Source organism: Platalea leucorodia (assembly GCF_965183815.1).
Source record: "Platalea leucorodia genome assembly, chromosome: 6".
Taxonomy (NCBI): Eukaryota; Metazoa; Chordata; class Aves; order Pelecaniformes; family Threskiornithidae; genus Platalea; species Platalea leucorodia.
This window is the reverse complement of record NC_138828.1, coordinates 39748692-39764313: the sequence shown is the minus strand read 5'-3', so window position 1 is coordinate 39764313 and position 15622 is coordinate 39748692. Positions and strand designations below refer to the sequence as shown.

Genomic DNA, 15622 nt, shown 5'->3' with positions numbered 1-15622 from the left:
TGTAGGGTTTAAACACCAAATACCATCCTCTATACATTCACTTTGAATTGTGTGAACTGGAGTTTTTTTACATGCCTTTTCAAGTGTGTGAGGTAAGTGTGTGTCAGAGGAAGGAGTAATCTAAACAAGATGTAATATTTCTCCTACATGTTTCTAACTTGTTGCTTTACATCCATATAATACTTTATATGTTTGTATTTGTTACATTTGCTAATTTAGTTAGTAAGTCTGTAAATTAGCAGGTTTCTAGTTAGAAGTTTAATTTATCATATTGTGATAGTTAACATGTCATGTGTGTATATTATATGCGCGGGTGGGTATTACAGGTATGTGCACATCTCTCTATGTTTATTTCTTACTAATACCTGAAGAATCATGTCAAGATTTCAAACAGGTAGCTGTATCAAAGCATAGAAGCTACTCAAAATGGAAAATCCACAGAAGGCTAGATGTGTCTCAGAGATTTAACCCAGAAAAGCCGCAAACCATACCACTTAGGAAAGCTATCTTAGGAGATAGATACAGCAAGCCTGTATGAAATTTTTTTTGCTCACTACTTGAAAAGGTGATGATAAAAACAAACACTGTGTGCTTCAAAAGCATTTCTTGTGGTACTTGAGGCATAACGGTTTGGAAGAACAGACTGCTTGTTAGGTAGGTTGAAAATCGGCTGGACTGCCAGGCTTGAAGGCTCAACATCTAGTTGGTGGCAGGCAGTGAGTGGAGGATGAGGAAGCTGGGCGTGTTTAGTCTGGGGAAGAGAAGGCTATGGGGCAGTCTAATAGCAGGCCCCCAATCGCCTGAGGAGCAGTTGCAGGGGTGATCAAGTTAAACTCTCCCTGGTAGTGGCACAGAGTGTAAAAACAAAACAAGCTCTGAAACCCCCATGGCTAAAAATTGCAGCTTGAGAAGTTCAGTTTGGACATTAGGAAAAACATCTTACCTAGGGAGACAGTACAGCACTGGAACAGGTTATCCCAAGGCCCTGTGGAGTTTCCATCCGTGGGGGTTTTTGAGTGTTGGCTAGAAAATGCCAACCCTCAAATGCGTGAGCTGCTGTGATGTGAGCAGGAATAGTAACCCAAGCAGGAGCTGGGACTGGAGATCTCCAGAGGTCACTTCAAAGCAGCATTTGTATGATTTTGAGTGGCTTTGCCCTGATACCACTTTACATACAAATGATACCAGAGCTATTTGTCCTCAATTTTCTGCCAGTAACAGACCGTTTTCCAGCTTTTCCTTTGTACCCAGCCAAAGAGTTAAATTTCATTTTGACTGTTACATTCAGATAATAGCTGAGAAGTGCCTGGAGGCAACTGAACCAGAGACAGAGGACAGAAAGACGTACCCCTGTATGCCTTGAGTTACTAGTTTTGAAAGTAGGCTTACTGCTTTTTGAAAGTCTGGTGAAAGAGGAAGAAATGGCATGTTACGTTACATTTCAAAGAATTTCTTCTACAAAGTCTCGGTTTCTATACATGTGTGGAGTGTTGTAAAAATTATATGGGACTGTTGTCAGGAAATCCTTTCGATTACTTTAATTAAAAAAACCTGCTTCCTTCCGAAGTTCTGTGGTAACGAACAAGTAGTTACTGTCATCTTTTGTTTCTGAGTTTTAAAGCAGAGGACTCACACGTACTGCAACTTTACTACATATCTGAAAAAGCTCTAATATTAATTGGTAAATATTTAGAGTTGAAACTTTTCTTCTATTTGAATTTGGCTTTTTTTTTTTTAAGCAGCGATAGCCACAAGTGAGCTAATGCTGTTTCTGAAGGCCTAAAAGTTGATTTTCATAATTAAGGGCTATTGAATGAAATGCACCAAATAATATATTAACAGTGCGTGATTAGCAGTACGCTCATCTTGTCCTGTTGTGAAATTAGTGTAGGTTTAGCAAAAAGTTTTAAAAATCAATTTTACCAATACTGTGTGATCTCTTAAGTGAATCAGCCTTTAAGTGAATCTGGGCCAAGGCTGTTACTCCACCCGTGGTGCTCCTCTCTTCTTCTGCAGCTCCTTGTCTGTCTCCTGAACTGTATGTGATTTGTCTGAGTTTTACCCATGACCCTTGCTAAAATGTAGTGATTACGATGTACTAAGAAAGAGGTATTTGCTATATTTAAAAAGTGTCAGCGCTGATCTTTGTGAAATGTGTTGTGCCCATGGGGGAAGAGACCTACTTTGAAGTAGGCAGGAATGAGCTTGTCTAGTCGGTGGGTTTAATTTCAGTTTACAGTGGCATCTGCTGATCTGTTTGGTGATACTGTGGTTTTTCATCTGTGTTACCATGTCGGTGGAAGGGTTAGGCACTGCCGTGCTTTCAGAATGCCTGGAATCTTGTAATTTTCAGGGGCAGACTTTCTACATTGATAGATATATAAATCTGGTGATAGCATCTTGTACCACATCAAAGACGACTGCGGCGACTCATTCTTCAACTTCAGGCTCTGTTAAGTGTGTGCTGTCCTTTCCTAATAAGCGTAACTGTGTCATATCACTGGGTCAGCTTAGGGTTTTTTCCCATCTAGTGTGCTCTGTTTCCAGGACTTTCCACTGCAGGTGGTCTCAGTTGCCCATCTTCTGATGAAGCTTTTTACTGAAGATGCAAATACATTGTTTTGGTCCTTGCCTGTCCCCATTTCCCTTGCGTGGTATTGTTGCCCCTTGGCTGAGGTGGTGCCTTGCCTACCTCACTACTTGCCTAAACTGATTCTTCAGGGTTGTTCAATGCTGTCTGTACAGTAATAATCTTTTTTTTTCCTTCTTTTTTTGGGGAGGCAGAGTGCAGGTGATGGTTATTAATAGAAAGGCAGATGGATCACAGCAGCAATGTATATAGCTTTGGAGTTATACAGCTGACCACTGTAAACCTGACTGAACTTGTTACTCTCTTTTAAGTGTAACTAGGACTGATTTATCCCTAAAATAAAGCCAGGAATTGCAAAGTCACTCCACAAAGAACAGAGACTATAGTCTCATCTTAGCTACATTCAGGTAGCTGTGCTCTTCACACAACTTCCTCAAAAGAAATGTTCAGAACATGCATGAACTCAGTAGGAAAAGGCTAGCTTTTTGTGGTACAGTGGTACGATTTATGTAGAATGAACAAAAAGGAATATTGCGGCTTATCTGAAGACAAATAACAAGCTTCGTTCTCCAGTGACAGCAATTACTTGCCTTTGTAGTCATACAAAATAATTCTTTTGTAAGAGAAGAAATTCCACTGTGCGAGAGCAAATATTTGAAATGGAGCAAGCGTTGTGTGGGGGAATTTGATATGTTCATGGAACACTGTTTTGTGCTAAAGTAAATAGATATTTTTTTCTTTACAAAAGGAGGAGCTGAAGACACCAGGGATGCTGCAACTTCTGTTTACTAAATTGCCATATGCCTTTTCTTTCCTTTGCCCCTTTTTATTGATTTCTCATTTGATATGCCTGGAATACTTACAGTCCTTACTTGCTGTTGTTATCATTGTCTTGATGATACAAAAGAAAACACTTTCTTAATGTGTTGTGAAATATAACATGGTTTGTAATCCTGTGTGTGCTTTTAAAGACAAAACCAACAACTGACTATAGTGTCGTCAGACACCACACGTTGACATGTTTATCTGAAATGGTGGTCCTTTGCATACTTTGGAAATAGCACTCTGGTGTACTAATCTTTGGGAAAGTAATTTTTATTATTGTTGGCTCCCGTGTTTAGCGTGCAGTGCTCGGCTGACATGCTGTACATTATAGAAAAATGCTTGTGACTCAGCTAACAAAAGCCCAATGAAGTGTCTAAATTAGGAATCTGTTTCTTTTGCCTTTTTTTTGTGCTTTTTTACTTATTACTGCATGCTGTCCTGTGTTACTTGTACACAAGACAGGCAGTCCTCTGCAAGGCAAGACCACACTCCATCAGTTTTATATAAGCAGCAATTCCACTTAAAAGAAAATTTACCATTTTCATACCACAAGTAGAAGGCACCAGTCCATCAGAATAGAAGGCAAAAGTCTGTCAGACTTTAAATTACATTTAAGTATAGATTAATTCTTTTAAAATAGCACTGCTGTTTCTATGGCCTTCTTTTCTTGCAGTATATTTATTTGGCTGTCAGCCTTTACATGTAGCTATAATAAGCTGCAATTGCAGTGTATGTTTTCATTGTAGACTGAATCATGTGTCTTATGTTCATAATAATCCTGGTTATAAATCGATCAGAAAAATAAGATAAAAGTATCTAACTGCAAGAGACAATGAATAGCTGAAAACAAAATAATATTAATAACTCTCCGGTACAAAACTACAATCTTATTTTGTTACTAATTAATAGGTAACTCTGAGAATTCCTGCGATTTACTCACCAAAATGTCAAACCTGACTGTATACAGGTTTTTAGAAAAAGCCAAAGATAGTAAAAGCCATGTGCTATAGCATAAGGAGGGTTTTTTCATTTGATGGAATCAAATTTTGTAGTATAGAGATCTCGTCATTGTATGTGACAATATTAAAATGTATCCATACTAGGGCAATGCCTGTTTTTTTGCAGCTAAATACCCCATATGAGCTGATTCCAGCTGCTGAATGTGAATTCCTGTGAATATTGGGCACTCGAGAATGAGTTTTCTTGAGTTACTGTGAAGAGAGTTGTTGGGGCTCTGAAAGGCACAGCTGCTGCTCACCGAGTCCTTTCCTTTTGGTAACTCCTCACAGTTATGAATCCGTAACCTGAAGAGGTCTTTTCAGTAGTTTAAGTGCTACTGTGAGCTTTAAAAATCAAATGCAGTTAGCTTGTTTCTTTTGAATTCATTTGCTGCCACATTGTAAAACATTCATTTAATTTTGCATGTGTTTAGTCTAACAATGCTGTGAAGAATCTTGAGGAATGCCCTCAATTGAGGCTTGTCAGTGAATGCCTAATATCTTACACTTGGTGACTTTCCCAAGTTTCCCAAGCTTGTCCCAGTTTCATTCCTGTATCGGGATAACTTTGTTCTGATACAGCCCTCAGGAAGGAGGCAGCTATCAAAATCCGTATCACTGGACTCAATAAATGTAGGACGGTCTCCTTTAACAAGAAACAAATTTAAACCATGGCTTCAGTGGTAGGTGTGAGCAGACCTCTCCCTGTACCCTCATGTGATCTCTGTGTGCTCTTCGGTAATAAAGAACTGAAAGCACCAGCAGGCTGCGTGATGTAGTCCCTTGGGCTTCTGGGCTTCTGTGAGGAGTCCAGTCTTGCATTCAGGTGTTTGCCGTCACATTTCTCTTATCTCCACTTGAACTTCTGTTCTGCTTTCTGAACAGCAGTTGAGGCTTGGGTTTGAATAACTTTTTGCCAGCAAAGTAATACTTTTCACTTTTGGGTTGTTGTTGCTATATAGATTTTCCAAGCAGAAATTCCTTGCAAGATGAAGCAAAGCAAGCAGAACAAAAGTGTCTTTATCTGTGCATACTATACAAACACTTTAGGAAAAGGAGAAGAAATGAGTATTGATGCATCTGTTTTCTCTCTTTACTATAGGCGTGCAGGATCCTCAGCATGAGAAGATAATTACTGTGACTACTAATGGAAGTATTCACAGCCCCAAGTTTCCACACACATACCCACGCAATACTGTACTAGTGTGGAGATTAGTAGCAGTAGATGAAAATGTATGGATACAGCTTACTTTTGATGAAAGATTTGGGCTTGAGGACCCAGAAGATGACATTTGCAAGTAAGTTACTTTTCCTTTAACTCAGAAAAATCTGAAGGGGGGTTTAAGGGGTGGAACAAAAGTGTTGCTTGAGTTTTGCAGAAATGTGACACCTGCATGTCAATATATTTATAAAATGCATCTTTTAAAGTATTAGTTTATGATTTTCTTTTGCAGTGGTAGAGAAGAATTTCATGTTTGAAAGCTTTGGGGTCCCCCCATTTTCCTTCTGCATTCAGTATCTGGGCCACAGATACATTATGATATAAAAATGTGAAATATTTACTCTCTCAAATAAAAGCTTTGACACCTGGGAGAATATTCTTGACAGAATGTTAGAGGAATTAATGTTTAATTTTTACAGAAAAAATTTGGGTAAGCAAGTTACCTGAAGTGGAATTCAGGTCATGACACAAACTACAACATCCCTGTTAAAGAAAAAAAACAAAAAAACCAAAACAAACAAACAAACAAACAAAAAAAAAACCAAAAAAAACAAACAAACAAAAAAAAACCAAAACCGCCCACCAAACAAAACCCACCCTACGGCACAATATTTTAATGGCCTTTAATGGTCAAGTTCTCAGTTTTCTATGAAAAACAGCACTTACAGTATTGCATTAATTGACATTCCTCAATGGTATTATTTTTTTCCCCAACTTCAATAAGTATTCTGCCTGCTCAATCACTGGCACAGGTTTCTGTAGGACCTGTGGAATCTGTATTTCCTTCCTATGCTTCGCAGCCAAAGGCTTTGTAGTTTGGGAGAGAAACAACCGTGACATAACAGGCATCAGGATGGATGTAGTTCTGAACCAAGCCATCTGATTGATCATGTTTTGGATATTTTGTGAGGCAGTAGGGGCGGACATTATATATGCTTCCTGTGGGTGGGTGAAAGGGGAGAGTTCCTAAATGCCTGTATCCTGTATCTGTCTGCCATCATAGCAACACATCGTAAAAAAACCCAATGTGTGAACAGTGGTACGTTGTCTGAACTCTTTTCAGTAAATTAACAGATAAAATATGTCATTTGAATGGCATATCCTCCTTTGATGTGTTCCTGGAGAGGTCCTTCACACAAGATTTTTCTTTCAAAGTAGTTTTTTGGTTGTTTTTTTTTTTTTTTTTTCTGTTTGGGGTTTTATTTTTGAGTACCTTGTATACACATTTGATTTGAGTCTTGCTTTCAGCTTTTCTAATTAACTGATATTCAGTTGTTCTTATGTCTTGAATCAACTTGTGATAACAAATTTTAATTTCTTAGAGATTTTTTGCACTTATCCTTAATTTGGGAGCTGAGGTTCATAACAGATGGACAGATATCTTTCTTTCATAATTCTGAAGGGAGTAATTGTCAAGGCCATGTCAAATATAATTAAAATACTAAGTACTATAAACATGTGTTTGCTCAGATGAGTGCACTCCCTTTGCACAATAATTCTTTTCTTTAAATGAAAACTTAGCTTGCTTTTTCTTTTCTTTGCATATGGCAGAGTGAAGTGGCAAGTGAAAGAAAATCCAGGTAGGGTGACTCATTCGTCCACTTGCAAAGAAAAAAGTAAGATAAGTTAAAGTATTTTTAATATTATAACTAGAGTAGTATTTTAATGGGAGTACATTTATTTTAAGTAAACAATGTGCTGAATACAAAAGTACTGGTCAAATTAAGAAACAGTAATAAGTCACTCATAATCTTCACTTGGTCGTAATCTTATTGTACTCGCATTTGTGCAGGGATACTAGGAAGGTGTATGAATGCAACTCCTAATATGTGCACTTTTGAGGATACATTGGGTTTTTCTGCTTGGAAGATATGACCTTCTGAAAAAGAATTATATTGTTGTTTTTAACCAAAAGAAAAAACATAGCTAGGGTTCCTATGAAATTTAAATTCAGTAACAAACTCAGTAAAGAAAGAGAAAGTGTACCTTGTTTGATGTGAAGGGAATGTAAATAATTGACAAGTTGAGGAAATAACTAAAACACAGAGAGTTTAACGATGTAAAACAATTCTATACAGGCCAAGTAAGTTACCAGTTATCAAAGTAATATCTCTTTTTAAGTTGTGTCTTGCATTTCTTATCTCTTATAGTTCCTAATAAAATGACTTAATCTTTTTTCCAGTACCTTCTGTAAAAATGCTAAGAGTTTTTATTGACTGCATCCCATACTATTTATTACTCCACGGTGTTTCTGCCATCTTGAAACACACAAATCAGTATTGCTGCTGTAGAGTACTCAACAGTTTCTCCAAAGGCAAGTTTATATGACAAAGGACGGAATAAAATATGACATGAAATTTAATGTATGATAACTCTGTACCTGACAGTGATCCTTTAGTTCTGACCTATGACTGAAACTAGGTAAAAACTGCAGCCAAGTAACGTTAGACTTTCTATGCTACAGTGTACAGTTTGTACCAGGATATCTTTCTCCCCCTTCTATAGTGTATGAGAGGACCTCATGAGTTATCTGCAGTGGTCATGGCCGCAGTTTTCAGTTCCTCTACCTGCTTCTTAAGCTGCACATTCTGTGCAATGCCAGAGCTTTCTCCATTGTCGCTGTAACGCCCTGTAGTGTCAGCTCACTGGGCCGATGAGAGAATATGCTGAGTATATTAGTTTGAGATAATTTAAATCTCATAATAATTCAAATATTGCTCACACATAGGAAAAAACAAACAAACAAACAAACAAAAAACAAACCAACATATCCAGCTATATAAGACTTTTGTGCTTAACGTAGTTCTATAACAGGAAAACAATGGTAGTGGTGAATAAGAAATGTCCGAGATGTATCCTGAAGCTATGGCAAGTTTTTGCCTGTATCTGGCTGACCTGACCTCCACACTCGCATTTCTCCAAAGTCAGTTCTGACATTTCAAGCTATTCTGTGAGGTCTTTTCATCTAGAATGAATATCATATTTTACAAGTGCATTGAAGGTACCAATCTAGTCTCCACTTTAAATACTTTCCTGAATCTGAATTAGAGTGATCCTGCATGGCTTTTTTTCCATTCTGTTTTTACTTGCAGTTCAACTTAGAGTATTTACTAAAGTGAAGCATTTGCATGACAGCAAATTCTATGTTTATGACCAGCCATCCTGACCCAGCCTCACCAGGAACAGCATTAACACTCATAGTCCTAATTGTTGTGCTAATTCTCACCAGTCTTAAACACGATTGCTGTGTTCTGTATGTTTTGGAAACAAAGTTTAAATTATAGGGTTTTTAGAACAAACAACTTTTTGTTTGTATTTCTCCAGGTGATTTTTGTCCTGGTTTTACAATTGTGATGTGCTTGAAATTTCTGCAGTTCATTTCTGCATTGCTTAAAATACAGCTAATGATTTTTTTTACAATAGTTCTACTTCATATGCACTGTATCCTTTCTATGGGCAAAATGTTAAGAATCCCACTGTGTCCTTTCCAAAGTGAACACAAACTCCAGTTTACTTGGAAAATAGATCCATGCATGTATCTCAGAGGAGATTTCGGTTATTTAGTTGATAATACGGATATATAATTCTCTGCAATATTGCAGGAGTTTCAGCCTTGTACACCTTGTTTGATTTCAGTTGCTGACTTGCAAAAGAAAAAGGTTATGGACAAAAAAATCCCCCAGCAAACCAAACAAACAAAAAAGGAGAAGGATGCAATCTTCTGGCTGTTCTGTGCCATACTGTTTGGATGATAGAACTGGCAGTGAATTTTCCTTACATAAGGGAATTTCTAACTAACAGAGGCATAGTGGATTTACATTCGTATGTCCACCCTTTCTGATGAAGAAAAGAAGCAGCTTTTCTTCTGCTGATATGATAGCTGATACGACAGGTCATTATTTTCATGATGCTAGCCCCTTAACGCTGTTTTAATCATGAGGCCATTAAACTTCTGTGCCTGACAGCTCCTATCATCAGGGAGATGCCATAACTCTCCTTGACCAGGAGGGACTGATTTTTTGCTCAGTTGTTGCTTGTTATCCAAAATTGTTGCTTTCTGTCTCTGAGAACAGGCAGTGATAAAAGCTTTGGGATGAACTCCTCTGTGACAGGAAGATGCAGGTTTAGCTTTCTTCCAGGAAGAACATGGATGCTACAGTTGCCTTTAACAGGCAGTCTGATGTTGTTAGTAGATTGGACACTGGAACATTACAACACAAGGCTGCAACAGGAAAAGAAAAAAAAAAAAAAATCAATCTTATGTTAGTAAAGTGTGCCAAACTTGCTCTCTCCTTGTGCACGGAATGGCTCTAGTTGTTCATCTTAGTGGTGGTTGCAGCTGTTCTTTCTAATCATCAGATGATTACAGTCTGTTTGACTTTTATTATATATAATAAAACACAGAAATGTGTCACAAATCCAAAGTGCAATTACTGTAGATAAGATTATATGGATAAAATACATGAGTAAAAGAATGTGGAACCAACCAATAGTTGAATAATAGATGCCATTTGACTATCGTCTTCATTTTAGGATAGCTATACTCATTCCTGACTCGCTTCAGTCCTCTAATAATTTGAAGTATGAGCTATAGTCTGTTTTGTGTGGGGGTTTTTTTGGGGGGGCAGAGGGAGGGCTTTTAGCAGCTGCACATGTGAATCTGTTCATATAGTTATATAAGTGAAGCATTTACCTATAACGTTTTGGAAGAATTCCCAAGCTTGTCTAGTTAATATGTGCAATATGTCGAACTTTTGCCTGAAGAAAATTAGTTAAGCTGAAGGCAGCTGTCAGTTCTAACATGGGGTAAAATCTATGTGAGTAGTACTGTGACTTTTTTTTCCTTTTCACATCACATTAAATACTTAACTCTTAATACCAGGAATGTTCTTCCTCTGAGGGTTCTTAGGATGATGCTTTAAGATACAGAGCCTACCTCCCTTTTCCCTAATGTTTCTGTAAACTATTTGCCTTCACTTCAGATCTGTTGTTACTGAACTGTGCCTAATCTATCCCCTCCCATTCAGGGAACATCAAGTTTCTGTGGTAGAAACCGTAATCCAACCAGCTTCAGCAGTCATTTGTGTTCCTAATGAATATATCATTGGGAAATTGTTGACAAGGGTTAAAAAATTAGAAGATTTGGCTCAGTCTGACAAGACTGAAACAAGTGTATTAAGAAGAAACATACAGACACTGTCTTTAGTCAGTGGCTATGAAGAAGGAAAATACTTGCTTAGCTGTCTTTTTTTGACATAAATTGTGTTAAATGCATGCTATGCAGTGATAAGTTACAGTAAACACAATAAAAAGGCTAAACATCTTGTTATGTAATTTTCTAAAGAGATCTTTCTGTGTGATATAAGACACAACAAGTAACTTACACCACGTGCAGCTTCCTTTCTTGTAATTACTACAAATCTGTACATCTAGCATGTGGAGTAAAATATGGATGCATAACTGTGACTCCTAAGTGCTTCAGTAAAAAAGAGAGATATTTCACTTTTGTTTGGCCCCTTGTCATGGAAGCACCTTATGGCATCAACAGAGTGCATGCATGAAAGAAGAACTTCAGCATCTTCTAGAAAGATTGAATTCTACTCCCTCTCCCTCCAAGCCCCCCAGGGAAAAAAAAATATACATTGTTTGTTTTGCCTTGAGTGCATTGTAGAGGCAATATTGATGTATGTGCAAAGAACATACTAATATAAAGCACAGATTCAGAAAAAAGTATAACTCATCACATAAAGTAAATATTAATTCTGCGGCTTTTGAGGATAGTGAGTTCCTTATCAAGGTCTAGTTCCCAAGAAACTTGTTTTCTGGACAACTGATGGGCTGTTCTTACTGTGAGGCAGCCTGAAATGCTTCTGGTGGACTGTGATTACAGGGGGTGAAGTTATCTCTCGGGTAAGTACAAAGTTCAAGTTGGCTTTGAATGACTGGACAAAGACCTTTAAATGAACTCTGTATTTAAAGAGGAACTGGTGCAGATGATGTTCATGGCAACTCATGTCGCTAAGCAGCTGGGCTGCTGGGATTCGGGCTTCTTTTTTTTTTTTTTTTTTTTTTTTTTTTTTGTTTTCTCCCCCACACCCACTATTCTGAAGAAGCAGGAGTTGCTGCTGCCGCCTCTGTTTGAAAATTCAGAAGACAGTGAGGAGTTCCCCAGAATTTTTAAAGCTTCAAATTTGGAAAAAATCCAGTCAGTACCAAACCCCACAGACTCTGAGAACAGAGATGAACGTTATAGTGAAGACCAGTCCTTAAAGCTCTTTTCTTATGGCTGTTGCCTTAGAATTTCAGTGTGTTTGATTTTAGCCACCCGTTTTTTATGAGATGCTACACATATAGCTGGACTGGGCTCTGTTTAGATGACTCTACATATCAGTGATAATTAAATGTCTTATCATTGGCTATAACTTCTTCAGCAAAAGTGAAGTCATACTAAAGTTAAAATTTATTGTAGCTCTGTTCTGTGAGTCAGATCCATTTGGATTAGGATTGATTCCATTAATATATGGAATTACAAAAAGCATATGAACTCTCATTCCTCAAACACAATTTCTTTTTTACGTTCCCCCTGCCCCCAAGCACAAATTACTTGTTAATCATTTTTATTCAAAGTCTGAAAAGAGGTCATATAATTTAAAAGGCTGGGATGAGTTCTAGCGTTCAAGTGACTTGGATTAATTGAAATACTGATAGGAAGGAATTATTATGAAATAGCTAATTTAAGCTGAAGTCCTTGGTAGCAATACTGATGTTTTACCCATGGCAGGAAGGTGGCATTTTAGGAGCAGCGTGTAGAAAATACCATAAAACTTGCCTTAAGGCAGCTGGTGGAGTAATTTCATCTGGTGTTTGTGAGGTTGTTTTTTTTGTTTTTGATTTTTAGTTGCTCAGTCCATTTACAGTACAACTGAATAGTGATACCAGTTCAAGAGAGGTTTAAATGCTAAATGGATTTAAATGGAAGATGAGAGTGGGGGATGGGGATCAAAGTTTTTAAGAAGTTAGATTAGTTTCGGACCACAGTCCTTTGGTTATCTAAAAATTGTTCTTTTACATATAAAGAAAAAAGATTAATACTACAAAGGTTATGTCTTACATGTGAGTTCAGTTGTAACAATATTATTTCAATTTAATGAATGCAGAAGAGTCCAATAGACTCATGCATCCTGCTTTCCTATGTTTTGAAGAAAAAAGGAGTGTTTTTTCACATCAGAAGAAGTAACTGAATCTGTTTCTTTTCTGTTCTGATTTCATTGAACAAAAGTGTGGTTCCTTGTATTTTTTTTTTTGTTTTATTTTTTCAAGAAAGCTCTTTCTTTTGCATTTTCCATGATTCCAGAAAAAAATTACTCTTTGATTATCAAATGATTCAAACACTAACTCATGTTTCAGCTGCTGGTTTAGCTGCTGTCCATAGTTCACACTGTGGCAGAGGTGTGCACTGTATCCAGAAGTATACACATTCCTTGGGGTTCTGAACTGCTTATGAAAAGTTGCTTAATACTACTTTCATGATAACAGTTTTGTAAAGGTGACAAGGCAGATATTGCGGGCAGTAAAAGAAGATAAAAAAATTGGAAAGCCAAGATGCAGCACAGGTATAACTGAGACTACTCTGTAATACACATTTCTTAAGCTTCAAAAAGAGTAAACTCAGTTCTGCAGAAAGGGTTTATAGCTGCAAAATTGTACTCTCTAAGCAAATCAGAGTGCAACATGAGGAAGGGGATGCTTCTGTGAGCAGAGCGGGAGGACAGCATATCTTACAAGATGTGATCAGAAGGACAGGCTGCACATACTTAGGGGCTATCACTGCATTCTTGCCCACCCACTTTTCCCTCCTTTACAGTAAATCCAGCATTCACTTTTAGTATCTGTTTCTAGAGGACGCTATAATGGATATTACTTTGCAAGTAATTTAAAATCTATTTTCACAGCCCAGAGGAGTGTTAGGAGAGTGATTGCTGATGAGTGGGAAGTTGACATAATTCCTTACTCCTTTTTCACACCGGAGACTACACTCATTGACTTAAAAAACATTTTAGGCTCCTTAAAATTCCTTCCTGGTCCTCTCAATCTCAAGCAAGCTGTTTGAATAAAGTAAACTATGTCCGCAGTATCAAAATATTTTGGTAAACGGTCCTAATCCTAATTTATTGCTTCTAAAATTGTTTCATGTTACCGTAGTTGGCTGTGTTTCTAAGGGTGTAGACTGAAGTTATTTTCTTTGCAAATGAGTGTGGCACTGCTGGATCTTGCTTCTGTCTAGGGTACTCTGGGAGCTCCCGGCCCACCACTTATTAAAAAATAGAAGTAAATGTGTGTTATAAGTGGGCACAAAAACGCACTGTGAGCCATCACCACCTGAGCTCAGGGATGTAGACAGACCCTGTAGCCACCTGCGGTTTCTGGCGGGGCTCTCTTAAGTCCTGATGTCAAGAAAAATGCGAGCTGCAAAGGCAGGCCCAGCAGCATAATCTAAAGTTACCCTTTGTAGTGTCTATGTATTCCGGTTTATACATAGCATGCACTCCCTCCCTGAGGTTTTCTGGTTACTGAAAGTCTAAGTACAGTTAAGCCCATAGGCTCACCGTCAGGCTTATAAGCAGCTTTCTCTCGTTCAATCAGCAGGAATAGCAAACATACCAACTGTCCTATTCCTAGACGGACAGTTGTGTTTCTTCACCTGTTACGCAGCCTTTCTTTTTTCTCCTCCTCTCCTTGTCCTCTTCCTTTCCTCTCTCCCTCTCCCTAGATGCTGTGGTCGCTTCTTTACGTGTATCATCAACATTTTAACAAAGGACATTGCTCACGTGAAATGGTAGTTAGATAGCATTGCCAGCAAATATTGTCAGTCAGATAAATCAGTAACAGTCCTGTCTCGCACTTGATGTGGCTCCATTAGGTTAAAGTAGAAGTGAAATGTAATGCAATTTACATTAATCTGTTCTCATCTGATCACTGGGATAGCTGAGAAGATGCATGTGCATGAGAAATTGCAAAAGGGAAGGTTACTTATTATAAAAAAGGTTAGATGGTCTTGTGGGAGTGTCCTAGGGGTTTTATAAGGTAAAATAAATAGATCTCTTCCTTTCCTGACAGTAACATGAGAACAGAGAGACCAGTAAACTAGCAGCAATTATTAAGTATGGTTTCAGACTAGCCTTTGATTCATATGCTGTGGCTGGATTAAAAATAGGTCTGCATGATTTTATGACCATTAACTTATAACTAGGTAAACTGAAGTGAGAGGAAACTCCTTACACTCTTCAGGTGAAAACTGATCTCCTGCTAGGGTTGGGAACACATTTCTTCTGCCTCATGCAGTGTTACGCGACTGCTCAGTTACATTATAGGGATTTTTCACTCTCTGTTCAAGTAGCAATTACTAGCCTGTCCTGAAGCAGGATATTGGACTTCGTGACAAATGGTCTGTCCTGGATTGGTAAATCCTGTGTGCTAGTGTAGCAGGCGAGAGACTATATGTTATTGTATCGCCGATCTAAAGAAATAAAAGTGTTTTCATTTAAATAAACATAGATAGAGCCCCAGTCTCCATTGAGGTAGGCAGGAAGGAGGGAAGAGGAAGAGGGGAAACCTGACCAGGCGTGTAATGCTGCTGTATCATCAGAAGGTGCTTGAGGGAAAGGGGTACTGCCTGCACTGCCCTTGGTAAATCTTCACATGCTCAAAATGCCCTTTAGGAACTTTTTTGTTGTTGTTTTCTAAAATATGCTTTTGAATATTGTTAGGAAATTGCTTAGCCAGTATTTTTCACATCATTGACTGGAGCCATAGCTACATTCCAGGATATAAGGATTGTGCATGAAGAACAAAATTACCATTTGGGATACTAGAATAAATATTTAAAATGCTGCTTGAAAAACAATGGTAGAAACATGATTATTGATTCACAGAAGCTGAAACAGATACACTGACTACTGTGAACAGTGTGAGTGGAAGTAGAAATTT

At 37.9% G+C, this 15622-nt stretch overlaps 1 protein-coding gene across 1 annotated transcript in view; it reads left to right on the top strand.

Moving 5' to 3' along the window:
* The window catches only part of PDGFC (platelet derived growth factor C), a 136039-nt gene that overhangs the window by 73325 nt on the left and 47092 nt on the right, over positions 1 to 15622 (top strand). Inside the window, exon 2 of the mRNA XM_082314783.1 lies at positions 5516 to 5711. Coding sequence (XP_082170909.1) covers positions 5516 to 5711 — 196 coding nt within the window. The remainder of the gene's footprint in view (positions 1 to 5515; positions 5712 to 15622) is intronic.